This window comes from Harpia harpyja, chromosome 17, assembly GCF_026419915.1.
Source record: "Harpia harpyja isolate bHarHar1 chromosome 17, bHarHar1 primary haplotype, whole genome shotgun sequence".
Taxonomy (NCBI): domain Eukaryota; kingdom Metazoa; phylum Chordata; class Aves; order Accipitriformes; family Accipitridae; genus Harpia; species Harpia harpyja.
The window spans coordinates 7,560,443-7,579,453 of NC_068956.1; the positions used below are offsets into that span (position 1 = coordinate 7,560,443).

The following is a 19,011-nucleotide window of genomic DNA, read 5'->3' on the forward strand; positions in this document are numbered from 1 at the left end:
TTTGAAAAGTTTAGTAAAGGAAACTCAGGCTGTTGTCCAGGACTTACACTATTAAGTATCCTAATGATATTAAATCAGCTCCCAGAAGGATCACAAATTGACTGTTTATCAGCTCAGTCATGTATGCATGCTTGCTAATTTTGCAAATCTTTTAAAACCAGTTTCCAGTGTTTTACTCAAATGATTTATATATTAAGTTTGTAACTAAACAATTCACCTTAAGGACTATGACAGGCATAGAATATCATAGAATCATAGAATGGTTTGGGTTGGAAGGGACCTTATAGATCATCTAGTTCCAAGTGTAAAATTGTTCATAAATTCCTTTCACAGTTCTTTTCTAAATAGCTAAAATTCTCTTCAAAGATTGAATTTAACAAACATCTTTAAATAAATGGTGTTTTATATGTCAATTTAGGGATATGAGGATTGACATAATGGAACATATAAATAATCTATCGACCCCATCATTAATCTAATCCAATGCACAATGTGCTTGGACAATATTACAGTGATCTACTATGGGAGAGGCTTATGGCTGACAGTTGCATTGTGAGTAACCCCAGAATGAGAAAAATTAATAGATTTTTAAATTTTTTTTTTTATCTAGTTCTAGTGTATACTTCATTCTTAGACCTCAGTGTAAAATGCCTAATGTTTCCCACGAAATGCTGAGTAACTCCAACTTCTATCAAATTAAAAAGATCCAAGAATCATGGTTTGTATAGATTAGATTAGAAACAGAAGGGCTTAAGCTGTTGAATTTCTTCACTATTCATCTTCCATTTTGACAACGCATTCTTTATATTTCTGCATTTTCAAATTACCATTCACTGCTGTTTGTTTGTATTCTGTTGGGATGTCGTTTGTTTCTGTGCATTACGTTATTTCTACTTTTGCTTTTCTCTGTGTGTGTTTCTCTAGGATTTATTGTTTTTTGTGTTTGGTATAGCTGCACATGCACACATGCATGCTGGGCTGATTTGAATGATAGAGGAAGTGAGACTAAACTGCAGCTTATGTAGGATTACATTCTCACCTCTGGTCTGTTGAAAAAGACAGATATTCAACCCATATTCCTAGCTTGCATAGAGATAATGTATATCCAAATAGGAGGGATAACATTATCAGAAGGTATCACACAGGTGCAGTAAACATTGTATCAGGAGCAACTGCAATATAAAGTGTGCTGTTCTGACAGATCGTAATCGTAAATTAATGTTCTTTCTGTTGTGATCATTCTTTCTGTTTTAACGAACCACTTCTGTGGAAGCTGGATACACTTCTTTTCTGGCTGTTTCACCTTGACAGTTAGTGTAATTCATTGCAACGCACATATGAGAGTTAGTAAGTACGGAGGAGATGAACTTGGTCTTATGCAGAAACAATATTAAAACTTAAATTTCTGTAGGAATGTTTTTATTGTGCAAATATAATGATACAGAATCTCATGGGATATAGAAATGTTTGTTAATGGCATGGTATGGTTTGGCATCAGACAGTTTTTCATTGCTGTTTTAAATCACTTTAATTAATTGTTATTATCCATATGCTTTATCTTGAATGAGTAAAATTCAGTGCAATGACTCTACCATGAAAAGAATTTTATGTGCTTGTTTTTCTTTGGATGGAGATGGGTAGAAACTTTGCAAATTAGTTTAATGGCTTGCAGTTATTTGAGCTCTGTCATTAGGCTTATTTATCTATGATTTCCCTACTCTTTAAAAAAGAAGCAGATGCGGTATAAAAGTCCTATGAATTATTTTTCAAGTGTCATCTTCAGTGCAAAGAAAGTCAACCCTCCCCTGAGAAGAGAAAGCAAAGCTAAGCTGTTCTAGGCACTAAATGCAGTACTGCAAGATCAGTGTAACCATTAAGTCATAATCTCTGTCCATTTCGTTAATGACAAGATTGCTCTGACAGAGTTCTGTGTTAAAATCGCGTTATACTTCCTTTTTTGGGATCCTGAATTGGAATTAGGTCTCTGATTCCTGAATGGAACTCTCAACAGTCTTGTAAGTGGTATTCATAACTTCAAATGAACTTCTGTGGGCTGTGGTGGTGAAGTACATGAAAATGTGAGGTCCTTCCAAATTTTTCTAGTGTCTGTTTAACCATTTGTTCTCGTATCCTCCTATTGAGTACATATCTCCTATGAAATTGAATGTTGACAAAAATAATCCAGTTCATCCTGTTCTATTGACAATAATAAACCAGTTCATCTAAAAATTCTGGTCTTAACACTTTCTGAAATTCAAGGTCTTACTGGCTGTTAGCATCGTTATGAACAATTTACTAGTTTACAGCATTTCAGAATTTGTGCTGTATTCACAGACTATAAATTAGAGGAGCTTTTTCTTTAGACAATAGGAACAATTTCCTTACTAGAGAACTTACCTACTCATTTCTGGTTTTTCTCCCCCCCTCCCCCCCTCCAATTATGTAACTGGTAAACACATGTATGATGTGCAATTTGGTATTTTGGGACTGCAAATCTTACATGATTCTTCCTATTGTGCCTATATGAGTTATCCTAAAACTTCTGAGATATTCCTTGATTTCTGTCTAAGTTTTGCCATTCAATGTTTCCTAAAAGTGGAGCCCTTTTTCAAGTCCTTGGTAATGTCTTTAGACATTTGCTTCAACTGGAAAGGGATTTTGGTGCAGATACTTGTGGTGTTACTTGCACAGAAACCTAATAAGCTTTGTGTGCAACAAATATGTTTCATTATGGAAGCAATGCACAGCTCTAGAAATACATCAGAAGTGGTGTTATGGGACAATGGTGAGTGCTGTGTATTGCAGTTGCTACAGAACAACTACTAATGGAAATTGTGCTACGCACTCCCTGCGCACCCAAGTCAACCAGTGCCCTGCAGCAGAGGCTCAGCTGTGGTGGCCCTAGGCTACCGTCTGCATCTCTTGGTGCTGGGGCTAAATGCAGTTACACCAGCTGTGTGCAATGGGAAGGACAGTGGGCCAGCGGAGTGGCTGAAAATCAGGGAATCTAAGTTTCTACTTGAAAATTTGTGCTTCCTACTCTTATCGCTTGCATCAATACCCAAAGAAAGGCTATACATATATAGATGCATGTATTATTGCTTTCCATTTTTAATAGGAAAAATACTGACATTTGAAATCAAGGAGGGCAAATAAGGATTGGTGGGTTGATTTTGGCTGGATGCCAGGTGCCCACTAGAGCCACTCTATCACTCCCCTCCTCAGCTGGACAGGGGAGAGAAAATACAATGCAATGCTCATGGGTCAAGATAAGGACTCACCAGTTACCATCACAGGCAAAACAGACTTGACTTGGGGAAGTTAGCTTAATTTACTGCCAATCAAATGAGAGTAGGGTAATAAGAAATAAACCCAAATCTTAAAACAACCCCCACCCCTCCCTTCTTCCTGGGCTCAAATCCACTCCTGGTTTTCTCTCCCTCCTCCCCCGCAGCAGCACAGGGGGACAGGGAATGGGGGTTGGGGTCAGTTCATCACATGTTGTCTCTGCCGCTCCTTCCTCCTCAGGGGCAGGACTCCTCACTCGTCCCCTGCTCCAGCATTGGGAGGGTCTTCACGAACTGCTCCAGCGTGGGTCCCTTCCCCGGGCTGCAGTCCTTCAGGCACAGACTGCTCCAGCGTGGGTCCCCCACGAGGTCACAAGTCCTGCCAGCAAACCTGCTCCAGCGTGGGCTCCTCTCTCTCTCCATGGGGCCACAGGTCCTGCCAGGAGACTGCTCCAGCGTGGGCTTCCCACGGGGTCACAGCCTCCTTCGGGAACCCACCTGCTCCGGCGTGGGGTCCTCCCCAGGCTGCAGGTGGAGATCTGCTCCCCCGTGGACCTCCCTGGGCTGCAGGGGGACAGCCTGCCTCACCATGGTCTTCCCCACGGGCTGCAGGGGAATCTCTGCTCCGGCGCCTGGAGCATCTCCTCCCCTCCTTCTGCACTGACCTGGGGGTCTGCGGGGTTGTCGCTCTCACATCTTCTCACTCCTCTCTCGGGCTGCAATTCCTGGATGACCACTGTCGCTGATGGGTTCGGCCTTGGCCAGCGGCGGGTCCGTCTTGCAGCCGGCTGGCATTGGCTCTGTCGGACATGGGGGAAGCTTCTAGCAGCTTCTCACAGAAGCCACCCCTGTAGCCCCCCCTTCCCTGCTACCAAAACCTTGCCACGCAAACCCAATACATATACATAAAATGAGCGAGAAGCTGAATGGCTACTTCCAGCCATATAATGCCACAAGCTTTGGCACTCTGCTTTTGAATTGTTTCAACATGTTCTGATTATTTAGTGTCTCCAGACATCCTTAATAGAAGTTTTTTTCTAAAGTACATATCTCTTTCAACTACATTACAAAAGACCTAACTGATTAAGACATTTTTCTGTACTATAGCATGTGTTTTCCTTTGGTGAAGCTGATTTCTTTTTTACCCAGCAAGAATGCTTTTTGTTCTGTCACATAGAAAGCAAAGTGTCTCCAATTCTCTAACACCCTGTGCGATTCGTTGGAATGGTAATGCTTGGAAAGCACTAGTGCCAGAAGAGAATTAGGAGTGATAGCAAACAGTAAATGAGGTATGGCATTCAAATGTAGCAGCATGGCAAAAAAACCTTAGCAATGTTGAAATACAGAAGCATCATGTCAAAGAGCAGGGAGGAGGGTAACAGCTGCTTTCTCCGCAAGGAACTGAAAACTCAGCATTGTATTAGGCACTGGTACCAGGGTACCAGGAGATGTAGGTAATTAGGAGGCCATGCAGAGTGCATCAGGAAGTTTTCTGTCATTCCTAAACAAATGCTCCTTATTTAAATTCATGCAAGTAGCACTACATCCTCTCCCACAACTATAATTAGAGTTGTTATGTTCTTGGATCATTTCCATCTGATATTGCTTAAGCAACTGAGAAGGTGAGATTTTCTTTTTTCTACCATTCTCCCTTTTTTTTTTTCTACATACGTTTTTCAGTTGTTGCAAATATTTTGACATGTAAACCTTAGGCCTCAGCTGGTATAATTGTCAAACTAACTTCATCAGGGAGTACTTCAACTCCCAGGTGAGGCTTTATCATTCCTCATATTCATTACAGTAATATAAATAATAATAATGCAACTGAGAGGCTAGTAGGAAGACTTGAGATTTACATTTTTTTTAACAGTAACAGAATGTCTTGGATGCCGTGGAGATTTAGGCATCTCACTTCAAAAAACCAAAGTCTGTCCAAAGTTTGAGGAGAAGATAAGCACAAGGAACGTAAAGAATTAGAAGGATGGGATGAAAGGGAGGAATTTAATCAAAATTTAAAAATCTATGTTGTCACAGAAATCAGTACGTAACAGTGACATCTAGAACAGATTAACCTCCCAAATGAGCAAGGTACTATGTCTGAGTCATTAAAACAGGTCTCATGTTTCCTAAAATTTGTTCCACTTAATTTTGTATGGATTTGTCACAGTATTTTTTTCTTACGGTTTTCACTTAGTATGCCTGGTTTGCACAATGCTGTGTTCTTCATAGTATTGTGTAAGTCTGTATTTACTCTACATGGGAACATTAGACTCCATGTGAAACTTCTTCAAGAGTATATCCCCCCCACTCCTTTAAACAACATTCCTAGTTATTCTCAGTTCCCCTCACATGATTCCAAACTTCTTCAGCTGTTTTAAATATTGTATTTCAAACTAAAATAACAATTTCTTCTCAGATAAGCATACTTTTTATATTTTAAAGCTTATCATTATCTTCTGCAATTACCTCAGCTGTAAGGAAGCAGATTTGAAGTCAGTGGATGTTTTACCACTTTGAAGATAGGTGCTGACTTAGGTGCACTGCTAACAAAGGTGGATAATTAGCTTTATTCCAGGAGCTGAAGTATTCCTCTGAGTCACAGTTTCACCTTGCATTCTTCCTTGCTGCTAATTCAGGGCTGCAATAACTCAAATACCTTAAGTTCTGGAATGTGGCTAACCACTTCTCTTTGGCTACTGTTTAGGGAAGGAAGGGAGGAAGGGAGAAGGGAAGGAAGAGAGCAGCAACCTTGTTGACTTTACTCGTGCAAGTAAAATTACTCCAGAGAACCTGAACGGAGATGTAGTGTGGTCCTTATTCTGCATATTTGTAGGCAGAGTGACAGCCTAATCCTTCATTTTGTTTCTTTTCTGTTTTCCACTTGGTAGGTATTTGGCCTAGCAATACTATTCATAGAGTATGTACAGATGCTACTTTAAAAAAATGAGTTATGGTTGTTAAGTCACTCCAAAAATCCTCACTGCATGTGCCCATGCGTGAAAACAGGGTTACATCTCATGTGTGGCTTTGTTGCCTAAGGGTGATCTGAAAGTAGCAGGGTTGAATGTCCTATTCTCTGAAGTTGCCTATTTACCTCTGATGGGAGACTGTCTGGTTAGTTTGACACTTCTAAGATGGGTCAGTAACTGTCAGTATTGGATATTATCAAGCTGTTTGTAGCTGAGATAAAATTATTACCAAAAAAGCACTCCCTGGTCTTCTAATTAATCCCACAGGAGAGCAAAAACTCATTTAAGTTAGAAGTTTAGCTGTCGGCGGCATCAGGAAAAGCTGGTTTCACTTCACTGAGCTGAATTAAAACTCCACATTAATGGAATTAAAGCTTGTTGCCTTGTTAAACTCTTACATCCATCAAAGCAAAGGCTTAGAAGTTTTATAAACAACTGCACTGCTACCTCCAATCCTTGACATAAGAAACAAGATATTGAGAATACATCATAAAACCAAACAGTGTTAGCGTTCCCTTCGCTATTCTCCAATGGAACTTTTTCAATATTGTATTTATCAATCTTTTTTCTTTTAGTATTGTGAATAACAAAGAATAACTAGGAGCTCTAGTTTTGGGGGCTTTGGGGTTGGGTTTTTTTTGGGGGGGGGGGGAGTTCTGCACAGAATGTGTTGATAGACAAATGGAGTTCTGTATACTTTTCTTCCATGTGGCAGTTTCAGAATTGGGACCTCAAGAATGCTGCTCCAAAGCCAGTGTTCAGGGACGTCTCAATCCAGCCTGTGCCACAAGCTGCATCACTGCTTCTTTATGAGAAGATGCAGGTCAATTGATTTAGGAAGCAAATGACTTTTATGCTGTCAGTTTTGACTTGTCAAAACAAAGATGTATGAAAACAAAAGGTTTCCTAAATCAGGGCTGTAGCAAACAGAAGAAACTGTTCTTTGTTGGTAGGAGAGGAAAGTTGATGACTTTTCTAGTTCTCTGTGTGTAAAGACAATGTGTATTTTTTTTATACGAGCAAGAGACCAGGAAAAAATTCAGATTTGACAACCTTCTTTCTTCCATCCTGAATGCAATAGGCAGGCTTTGGGATGAACTCTGACTTGAGTGTCTGATCCTTTAATGCTGGTTTGCCCTTATTTTTAGTTGCCAAATTGCATTATAGAAGTTTAAAACACAATAAATGTTTCCCTAATGTGACTGTTTCATCCCAGGTAGGGGTTTCGCTGGGAATTGTGTATTGGTGAAAGTGCCATTTGAGAAGGGAAGGCAGTAGTTCATGTGGTCCCTTCAGGGGAAGAAGGGTTTATGATGCTGCCTGCAGTTTCAGCATCACCCACACAGCAGAAGTGCCTTCAGAGCATCCTTAGGCTAGAACAGAACTAAAACTAAGGAGACTGGCTACTCACCTTCTTGTTACTATAATACTTATTGACATTATTATTTTCATAATAAGCATTTAAAAATATTTTGACAGCAGGTTGCTCTATTTTTAGTATTTAACAAAGTCATGAAATGGCATGCCTTGCATAAGAAATAGCTCTAAAACAAAAAACAACTTAAACCCATTAAAGAAGAGAGGTTGGATTCTTTGCTCCCTGTTTTGCCCCTTATTATTCATCTAGAATCTCATTCCTTGTTCCTTCACTGATATGAATTGTCTTACAAGAATAATATATTCACTGTGTCTTCAATGAACTAAAATTAAATGGAATTAAGTTAAAACTGGTATTTTACAGGATTTGAGATTCATTTCTTCAGGGAAAACCCATCTTGTGTGGCTGTTGTACTGCGTAGTTTATTGAAATATTATTACTTTATATTATTAAAACTATTGACACGTTCATTCTGTATCATTTCAGACAAAGGGTAGCATTTTTATAAGCCTAAATGTTGAACTTTGAATCCTTAGATCTGTGTGTGTAAAAATACACTACTTACCTACTTATCTTAATAGGGATGTAAATGTCTATGTGTAGGCATTCATCATAGAAAATGGTGGCAGTAACTCAGAAGTTTTATTTTCTTTTGTGCTACAAAAAACATGACACATGCACGAGTGTATTAAGCATGTGATGGAAACGGCTTCTTTCTGCTGGTTCCACCACTTTGACAGAAGCTACCAGGAGCTTTAACTTTTAAATAAGTCAGTTAGGAATGATACCAGACTGTTATTTCTGTCTCCAACTGTATAACCACTTGTGTCAAGCAGTGATTAAAGTGCATTTTTGATTTTCAAATGTCGTTGTATTCATCACGATACTTTAGAAGGCATAAGCTCGTACTGAGCATCAAACTTGATTTTTATAATTATGTAGAAAAAATGAGTTTTCATGCCACCAGTTATGAATTATTTTCATGAAAAAAGCTGAGGACTTATTTAAACTCTACATCACAAATAACTAGGTTTGGAAAGGGGTTTCTAATGAGTGGAATATTGCTGATAGCTGAGCCCCTTGCTTGGAAGGAGTGAGGTATAAGGTTCCTTGCACAGCTTTGCATAACAAGGTAGTCATTCCAGTGAGGCATACTGATGACATCTAGTGCTTGAGTGGTTTGGTAATTTCAGGAGAATGCTGAATTGAAATCACTGCTTTAATTCATACTTCTTATGGGATTACAATACTTAATAGAGCATCTGATATAATAGAAAATTATATTGCCATCCTAGTCTTTTTTTTCACTCCATCATTGAAATATATTTTGTTTTCCCAAGAATCTGCTCTTCCCTCTGAATATTCTTCTTTTCCCAGCCTGTCTGGACAATCCTTTGATTGATTTGCTGCTTCTTGCCCCAGCCATAACAATACTGTGTGAGGGTAACTACCAAGCACATGTGGTGGCATGGCACAATTTCTCAGGTGGCTGAGGAGAGTGATTAGTGAGTTCTGGGTCTCTTCTGCTGGGAAGTTACACATCTGATTTTCTGAAAGGGATGAATATCTTCTTCTGGCAAAGCAGGGTTTTGGAAGTATTTTGGACTGGACACCCAAAATCAAGGAACATGGTGCTCCTAGTCACTTCTGGAAATGTTTGCTTTCATTTCAATTTTGTATTTCAACGATGATTTTCCTTAGAAAATTCATAAATAGCATTTTCACCAACCTTTTTAAATAGGATTCATATGATTTAAACAATAACAATTTGCATTTATAAAAAGATGTCTGATTTTTTTTAACATACATGAATAGTGAAATCCAGTAATAAATTTATGAGAGTGCAGCCAATACCAGCTTTAGATCTAGGTAGGTCAATGTTCAGAAAGGTAATTTGTTCCATATTAAAGAAAAGTGTGTGATGTCAAAGAGAGATCTTTTATAAAGACTAGGAGGTTTTGTTAATTCTGTAAAGGCAATTATTAATAGTATGATGACAAAATTCTTAGTGTTTATTCATCCATTTTACAAAATATTTAGAAACAGAGAGGTTATAGCCTTCAGGTTTTGCACAAAGTAGCCTGCATTAAGTATCAATCCGCAAAGGTAGTTGAGTTCATCAGTAAAATGCAGTATCTCTGTGGGGACTCAGAGTCTATTACAGTGATCAGACTGGTCCCTTTCCTCATTTTGAATCTTCCGGTGCAGGAGCGTTAATTCACCGTTCTGTAAATTACTTTGGTGAATGTAGCCCATTTTTTTATTTGCAACATCCAAACGTAGCCACATCCCCAAGTGCTTACTATTCAATATGTTTTTGTGACCGTCTTCAGTTACTAATTCTGTAGATAAATGGGAAATTATTTGGTTTTAGTACTTAGCAGCTGAAAGTCCTACCTTTAATGCTCTTGTGATTTTGCTCATTTTGAAGCTGGTCAGAGTTATATAAGTAAGTTTGCTGTAGTGAAAATAGGACAATGCTGAAATCTTTTGGGGAAAAGAAACAAAGCTCTCAGAATTCAAGCCAATTTGGCTAGTTGTGGTTGGATGTAGGTATGGTGTCGTAACAGTATGCCACGGCTCTGGTGAGAAGGAGATCTTGAAACAGGGAGAGATGGCTTAAATGCTTTAAGGCAAAGTGCCATATCAGCTGTCATTCCTCAGCTTCCCTTTCCTGTGACAACATTCCTTTGAAAAACAGAACACTACACAACATTTGTGAAACAAACCCAGTTCCTGCATGAAACCTTCAGTTGCAGACTTGCCGTGCCTTGGTAATAGATCTTTTTTCCCCACAAAATATGTAGCATCTGTTGCAAGAATATGAGCTGTATGTTTAAAGTCTCCATTGTGGGTTTGGCATGGGCAGTATAGCTCAGACACAGCTTTGCCATCCTTGTCTTATAAACAGACCTTGACTATGTCAAGTGTGATTTAGAGGGCCGTGACATGCATCATTGTCCCTCCTCTCTGCTGGATTCTTGTTCCTTGTACCAGCTGAATTTTTGCATCTCATGATGCAACTTCAGGGAATGAAGTTTTTGATAGTCAAGCGGCACAGGGAAAAGGTGGAGGAGTTATGGCTCTGCTGCACCACTTCTGTCTCATGTACACAGGGGGAAAATTCAGGGGAGAGGCTGTTCTCTTCCATATTAATTTTGTGTGGGAAACCAGTACAGGAATGTAAGGATGTATGTTCCCTTTGAGCTCTGTAGAGGGAGAGGGACAGAAGACAAGCCACAACCTAAACTTTAAATTTTAAAAAATGCATAAACACTAAAAAAGGGTAGTTTAAAAATATGCATCCTAAGTAATTTGCGAGATGCAAACTTAATGTGAAATTTTAACCAATATTCATAAAATATTATTCTGCAATGTTTGTCCAACTCAACTATTCTGTTCACACTATGATGCCAGAGACTCATGATTCTCCTGTACATCCGATGTTTTGCTATAAAACAGACTAAAAACTCTGCAGTTCTTCTGATAAGGGGAATATACTTTCCCACAAACCTTCTAAAATACTCAGAGTAAGGATACAGCAGTTTTGCTAACAATGGTCACAACAGGAAATACCAGCAGGTAGCAGGTCTTTTGTTTGTCCTGTGGCATGATATTGTGTGTTACAACTCTATGTGCTACACAAAAAATCACATCCCTTCTGTCAGACAGACAGCATTGGCTATGCTACAGGATAAAATGCATATAAAATAGATGTGTTGCTCACTAACGTGGAATGTTTTAGCTTTTAATGAAAATAAGCTGTGCTGCTTCTGAACAAACAGCTCAAGTTGTATATGAAGCTTGAAAGCCAGACAAAATCTGCAGTTAGTAGAATCAGTGATATAAAACTAACTTAAACATTTATTTTTAATGTGTACTTTGCATTATTAATATTGGGCCTCACTGTGTGATGTAGCCATTTAAAGTAGTAAGAAGATAACACCCAGATGCTTCTGCTTTTTTATTTTTTTTAAAACACATTGTCTTGGATAAGGAATGCAATTTACTATCACAGATTCCTTTGATGCTCTGTTGTTATCCATTTATATTTACATGAATAGTAGTGGTGCAATACTGTTATGCAATAGTACAATACTGAAGTTAATGTATACTGTGTAATTTATTTGGTTTCTGTAACATAATAACTATTTTTGAGGTTCCTTAGTCATGACAACATAACATGTGAGAAGCCATTAGACCTCTGGATTTTCAATCAAAAAGATTTTTCTTTCAGAGAGTCTGTGTTTTGCTTAGAAAATGCCATGTTTTTTTCTAAATGTTGTGTCTTTGATAAAATTTCATGTGGAAAAACTCGAAGCTACTTAAAATCTGGTAGAAATACTGAAAGTTGGTTGAAATATGTAAAATTCCAAGTTACATTATGGTGCAATTATAAGCAGTGCATGTCCTCTTTTACTGAGCATTCTGCCTGAGAAACACTGAGAATTAGATTGATATTATCATTTACCATTTTACCTCCTGCTCTGAAATTAACTTTGTGTTTTATGGTTAGTATATTTAGCAGAGCAGTAAGCATCCAAGTTATTTTATAAGTCACTGAACTGTGTGTGTATATATGTATTTTTTTAAAAGAATAAGATGAGGGGGAGTTATTCTTTTCATTATCTGCTCTTAATGAGGAATGAAACCTGATTTTAAACAAGAGGGATTGTAGGCTTGAGCCCTTTTTTGAATCGATGAGCATCACTGAAGTCAAAATGCTTTAGACAAGTGTAAAACAATCTGGTTGTTATTTCCATTTTGGCATTAGCTAAGCTGCTAGAGACAATAAGAACAAGAGAAACTTCTATTTCTTTAACAAATGCTTTTCTTTATTCTTCCTTGGTCATACAGTCATTCCCAGCACAGCACTGCAACACGTCCACCCACAGTGAGCTTGCAGCGGACCATTTCTGTGGAAGGGTAAGATGATTCTCCTCTGTTGAAGCTGCCTGTAGAGCTCTCAGATACCACTAAGCCAGACACTGAACTACCCACATACACATAGCTGTTAACTAGATGTGGTTTTGCATCCCACAGTGTTTAAGTCTGTGAGATGGAGAAATAAATACTTTCAAATTAGTGCTGATCCTTTCTAGGTACTTACACTGGGTGGTTTGGTTTTCATGGAGATGAGAATATCTGTCATGGAGATACATTAACTACAATTTCTTCAATTCATCTCGCTTGACTAGTCTTAATATTTACATGTGTTAGCTGTAAAATGGTTCCCACTAATCATGGAAATACCCAGTGAAGGCTTACTCTATTTTCTTAATGTATGCATGAGTTCTTTTTGACAAAGCGGTGTCCCGAACTAAGGGTGAAGAAGTACTGATAGAGAATAATAATCCTGTGCTGGTGTGTATCTGTGTATATTAATGTGTTAATTGTAGAAGCATAGCTCTGAGTACTTAGCTGACTCCATTTTAACAAAAATAATTGGGTAAAATATGAATAATTCACAACCACAGTTAATATTCTTGCATTTTACAATATTAGAAAAGCTGATATTTAACACTGAAACACAGGTTTTGGTTGCATTGACTGGTGTAGTTTACAAAAAATATTAGATTTGTTTCTCCCCTCCCATAGAAATGTGGAACCGTTTGAAATATTTTGTAGGCATGGGTAATAACTTGTCATTGGCTGCTCTCAGGTCCTATTTCAAATCTTTTCTTTCTTGTGATAAAAGTGAGAATCCAAAGTTTCCACAGAGGAAAGATGTCATCTTGTTGTATTTTGGTTTATGTTACAACCTTACTGTGGTGCAGTCAGAAAATAAAATGGTAGATACGTGAAATAATCCACTCCTAAGTGAAGCCTGAAATGTTTTCCTCACAAGTCTCAATTTTTTCTTTCGTACCTAGATCTAAGATTTTAAGTGTTTATTTAAAATGTGTAGGACAGCTATAGTAATTATTCATCAAAAACAAGACTGAATAATGAAATTGCTACAGGAAAAGTGCCTGTGGCTTAAGGGCTGTTATCTGGAAGGTAATTTTATAAAAGAAGCCCTCATCATGCAACCTTCTTGCTCAAAACAGAGCTAATTTCAAGTTAGATGAGGTTGCTCAGGGTCTCATCCAGTGCAGCTGTGACTATCACCAAATGTGGAGATTGTACAAGGTCTCGGTAACCTGGCTCAGTGCTTAAACACCCTCATTTTGGATTTCTTTTCTTTATCTCTCTCTCTAGTGAACAGAGAGACATAATAAATTCTGCAGTCTTTTCCTCAAATCATGAACTCATGAATAAATTGATGTTTGAAATAAAACTGAGCTTCAAGAACAAGTTTATCAGTTAAAATGGTGATTGGATAAAAAAAGAAAAAGGGAAAAAGAAAAAAAGGATTTGCTAAATTGAGATTTAAGGAAAGAAATTCTATTATGATGTCTCTGACTTGGTCTACTGGACTCCATAATTCAGGAGGTATCCTGTAGGTTTAAAATCCTACTGAAATTTGGAAATCAATCTGTCTATGTGAATTTTCAGATAAATTGCAGAATCTGTACTGGCCACGCAGACAACTTGCATGTAATGTGTATGAACCATTAGAGCGCAGGAAATCTGCAATTGATGTTACAGGTTTCCTGCTGTTCAGGAGGTAGAAGAATATCTAGCTTGTAATTATTACTAATCAACTTACACTGAGTCATATTTCATTTCACATAGGAAAGTGGGACTGTTAGCCTATTACACCGCTGAGCAAAACTAAGTAATCACCTCAGCCCTAAATATTTCATTATGTTAAAGCTTGATTTATTCTAATGTTTTTGTGAAGTCCATGCTGCTAAGTATGTTTATAGCTAATACAATTTGAGGTCAAAACAAAGTTACTTTTCTCTTTTAGGAACTGGGTTGCCATCAGTAGAGTCCTGTATTTAGATGAGTCATTATATTGCCTTTGAGATGCACTTTGTAAATAGCTGCTTTACCTGCAAGGCATCCCTAGCACACACTTAGATTTGTGACCTGCATACTGGCTCTGTGTGACTGACTGTGTAGTCACTGAAGTAATATAATTATTGGGTCCTGTAAAGGAGAAATGAAATATGGGAGGGTTAAAGAAATACAGGGGGAATTGCATTCGCTGGCATTTATTCTTTTCCACCCTGTTGAATATGTGATAATTGAGCTGGCTAGAATAGATTTTTAAAAAACTTCAATAGTTTTTTCATCTAGGTAATGGATTCATACATAAAAACAATTTTTTTTTTTCAGGTAGGGCTTTTGTGGACTTAATGTACAGCAAAAATATGAGTAGCAAGGTGAAAAAAATAAAGATGTCTTTAAAGATTAAATTTTCTTTGTATTCAAGCCATATATTCTTCAGAGTAATAACTGTACATGAGGTGAACAGATTTATTGTGTGTATAAAAGCATGAACTTCACAGGTGTTTGATGTCATTGTTAGTGCGATCTAATTAGTAACTTCCCTAATGCTTTATTTGCATGATTTAAAAACAAGAAAACTACAACATTCGAATTTGAAAATATTGTTGGTTTGAATTTTTTGAAACAGTTTTAATGAACAATTTTAATTGTGAGTATTCAAAATAGGAAAAATATTGGATGAAAACTAAAACCTGTTATTTGGAAATCCTGCTGTACTATTGCATGAAGTTATAAAGTCAGTGGTGTGTGATAGCTATTCTCTCTGCAGTTGACATTCAGACTAAATTGTATTTTATATGCTACCAGTCATCTCTTCTGCTGAGCTGCTTAGAAACTGTTCAACTTACTTGATCAAGAGTGTTTTGATGGAAATTTTAAACAAATTTATCAGCGTGATTGAGTATCTCATATATATATATAAATATTTATATGTAAATAAACAGCATTTGAACCATGACTAAGGGTAAGAATTTTTATTCTGAACAGGACAGATATTACAGACCGCTTTGTGTTTCAAAAGTGTCTTATATAAAGTAATTTTGGATGCTTGCTACTAACGGACTGTGGGTATTGATATTTCGAAACATGGCTTAGAGGCAGTGCTATTTTTAGGTATTCTCTTAGCCTTTGAATACTTCCTGTCTCCTGACAGTGCACTGAGGTTGCCTAAAGCTGAAGCATTCATGGTAAATAGAGCCATCGAATGCTGTAAGTAATAGTTTATAGAAAAGTGGTTTCAATATGGAACCAATAGTTTTTAAAAGCAGGATACAAAGCAACCTTTCTAGTATGGAGTCGTCTGTGCTGGCTATAGCAGGTGGAAGAGAGATGCAGTTTTCAGGATTTATTTTGATTATTAGCACGTAAATAATGCACCTCCTGGATCAGGGAAGAGAGACAGGTGCTTATGTGAGACAAAGTATAAATGAATAAGCGAACTGGAATAATCATCTCTCTTTCAAAGATAGAGAGCGTATTATCTGTCCTACATTGTTGCTCTAGAAATCAATGAGCTTTCTCAAATCTAGGAGACATACTCCTGCGCATTTAAAGTAAATACCAGGTGTCATGGTAAAAATATAGACCAGTTTTTCAAATAAGAGATTATTCCTATATGCCAATTCGATGTTGCTATCTGTAAGCAGAAATCATTGCCTGGTGTGCAGGCTTTAATTTCTCTACAAAAGACAAAATGGAAGCCTGTTAAAGTCCAGAGGGGTTCCCACAAAACAAATAAGGTTGCACATGTATAAGCCAGTGCACTCATGCATGCATCAGTCAGGTTGAAGCCTGGCTCCCTGTAGGTTCCCTCATAGTAAATATACTTCAAAGTTTGTGACAAGTTAGACATGATGTTTGCAGAATAAATGCATTAAAAATGTAGTCAGTATTAAAGTTAGGATAAAGTATTGCTTCTACAGTTAATGCCAACATTCAATCAACAAGAAATGCCAAGGAAACCATAGTCAAATGAACAGATAAAATGCTTTATGGCTAACTGTAGTAAGCAAAATAATATTTTGCTATGTGACACGATAAAGGAACGTCTCATTAAAGGCCGAGTGCTTAGTTGTTAGTATATCAACATTTAGTAAAATGAAATAAGTCACGATTCAGTACAGGTAATGAAAATGAACGCTCTGCACATGACCAAAATGCTGTTTCAGTTTAAGAAGGCAAAGTTACCCCTCTGGACTGGGATGCTCAATGTGACAGTAATAGATAAGAGGAAGATTTCCTTGTTTTTGTTATTGTCAATCATAAGTGAAATCTTGATAATAATAATTAAAGTCACAAATCAGGGATCAGACCTCACTGGGTCAGATGCAACGCTGATGGGTAACTGTTGTGTTCAGCCTCTCCTAGGCTCTGGGATGGTAAAGGACTTGGGACTGGAGACAGGAAAGTCTGCCAGCTCCCTACCACTGCCAGGTCGTGGTGGTTTGGAAACCTCACAACAAAGGTAGAGCAGAGGGAGGGTTGGGGAGGAAGGCAAGGGGTAGTGCTGTTTCACATTGTGATGGAAAGATTTTGCCAAGCCTGAGGGGAATAACAAGGGGAAAAGGAAAAGCCAAGATGCCACAGAAGTGATATTGTAGTAAAACAATAGGTGAGAGCAGTACAGATAGATTTTCCTCTAAATTGTTGTGAAGCAGAGTTGCAGAAGGTATAAAGGAAAATTTAAATAAGCCGAGTAAGTTTGGGTTTGCCTGAACTTCAAAGTCTTTTAAAAAGGTGTGTGTGCATATTCCAGGCCTTCAGCCGCTTAAGCTTTCAAATTCTCTCTTGTGTGATTAATCAGTTTTAAAACATCATACACGCTGGCACATTCTCTGTCCATCCGAGCTTTCTGTGTTAAATGCTGTGAAGAATGCTCAATCTATTTGGATTACCTTTTTTAGGTCCTTCCAGTATGAATGCCCTTTGGCTGTCTGAAATAAACATGCAATTATTTATCAGAATTTTTTGAAGCATGAGAGGAAAACTAGAAGTATTGTACTGAAAAATAGCTTGATTAGCCAACTGACTCTAAGCAGGCACAGCTCAGTGCTCCCACAGGGAATTGTCAGAAGCCAAACACCATGCTGCTCAAGAGAAGGGTGCTTTGATCCCTTAGATTTAGGGGTTTTTTCCCCCGATGTACTTACTAATGTGTGACTTTAACCAACTAATACAATTTCTCTCTACTTCCATTTTCCCTCCTGCTATTTGCTACTTTAAGTAGCTTGAACGTTTTTTGTTGCATTATATGTGCGTAGTGCTTTGCATGGAGGGTGTGGGGCCTTAGTTGGATCCTGGGTGCTACCTTAATCCACACAATAATATAAATAAATATTCTCCTGGGCTTTCGATGTTGTGTGTTGCTGTAACACCAAATCAGCATCTGCATGAATGCATGTATGATTTCAATATCCTTTGTGAAGCAAACAGCATTTTTGAAAAAAACACCAAAGCCCACCAACCAAAAAACCCCACCAAAAGAACAAAAAAGCTGCAGCCAAAGCAAGATCAAAGCCATATTTCTAAGTCCCTGCTGATTTGGGATACCTCTTTGATTGTATATAACTGAAGAAGACTCTAGGGTCTGACATTTGAAAGCACCCAGCGTGCTTAGTATTTCTGTAGACGTTCCAGAAAGCTTAAAATCATGTCAACACCCCAATTTTATAGATGGTGTGAAAGAAACAGAAAGACAGAGCTGTGTCAGTGTGAGATGAATAATAAAACTGACTGTATTCTTTAATATAGCCAGGAGCACAAAATAAGCAAATTGAAAATTGATTTTCTTTGAGTTAGTTATTATAAGAATTACTTGTTTTCAGAAAGCTCTTCCCCTTCATTTATCAGTCCAGTTCTTAATCTCTTAAATTAAATCTATAATTACTATGGGTTCACAATCTGTAGAAGAACGATAGGGATACTCATGTTTTGGTCTTGTCATTTTCTTATTGTAAAAGAGTAAACTGATGAAAACAAATATTCAGTACAACTGTAGCAGATACAAAACACTTAGCTATTTTCAAGATAATGAACAAATAAAACAAACATGAACCAAAAAAAAGTGTTAAGGAGGAAAAATGCTTCACTTTTTTGATTTATTTTTGTTAATCACATTTTTACGTCAGGATAAATTTTCTTAAGTGTCGAAGTTTTACCCACACTGATTTGTTACTACTTATTGGTTTCAAATATTAATTTAATAATACTTTGCTTTTATATCAGGCCTGCAATTTATGATGTGCTTCACAGAATCTGATCTGATGCATTCCCTGAAGCAAGTAACCAAGTCCATCCAAATTGATTCTCCCATTGATTTCTGAGCTTGTAAATTTGTGTGGATTGCAGCACTTTATTTGCTCCTTTGCTTCTGGCTCTATTATAGTGAATCTTCCTTTCTTCTTTCTCCACCTTTTTAATTCCTTCCCTGTTCTCCTTTACAGATGCACTGTCTCCCTTTATCCTGTTCTCTCTTTTC

The 19,011-nt window shown here is 37.6% G+C and overlaps 1 protein-coding gene across 33 annotated transcripts in view; it reads left to right on the plus strand.

Annotated features, from left to right (window-relative positions):
• DLG2 (discs large MAGUK scaffold protein 2) overlaps positions 1 to 19,011 on the plus strand; it is a 1,027,713-nt gene that overhangs the window by 770,671 nt on the left and 238,031 nt on the right. For all 33 annotated transcript variants that reach the window (XM_052812305.1, XM_052812308.1, XM_052812306.1 and 30 more), the window contains one exon: positions 12,492 to 12,560. In XM_052812305.1, the coding sequence (XP_052668265.1) occupies positions 12,492 to 12,560 (69 nt within the window). The remainder of the gene's footprint in view (positions 1 to 12,491; positions 12,561 to 19,011) is intronic.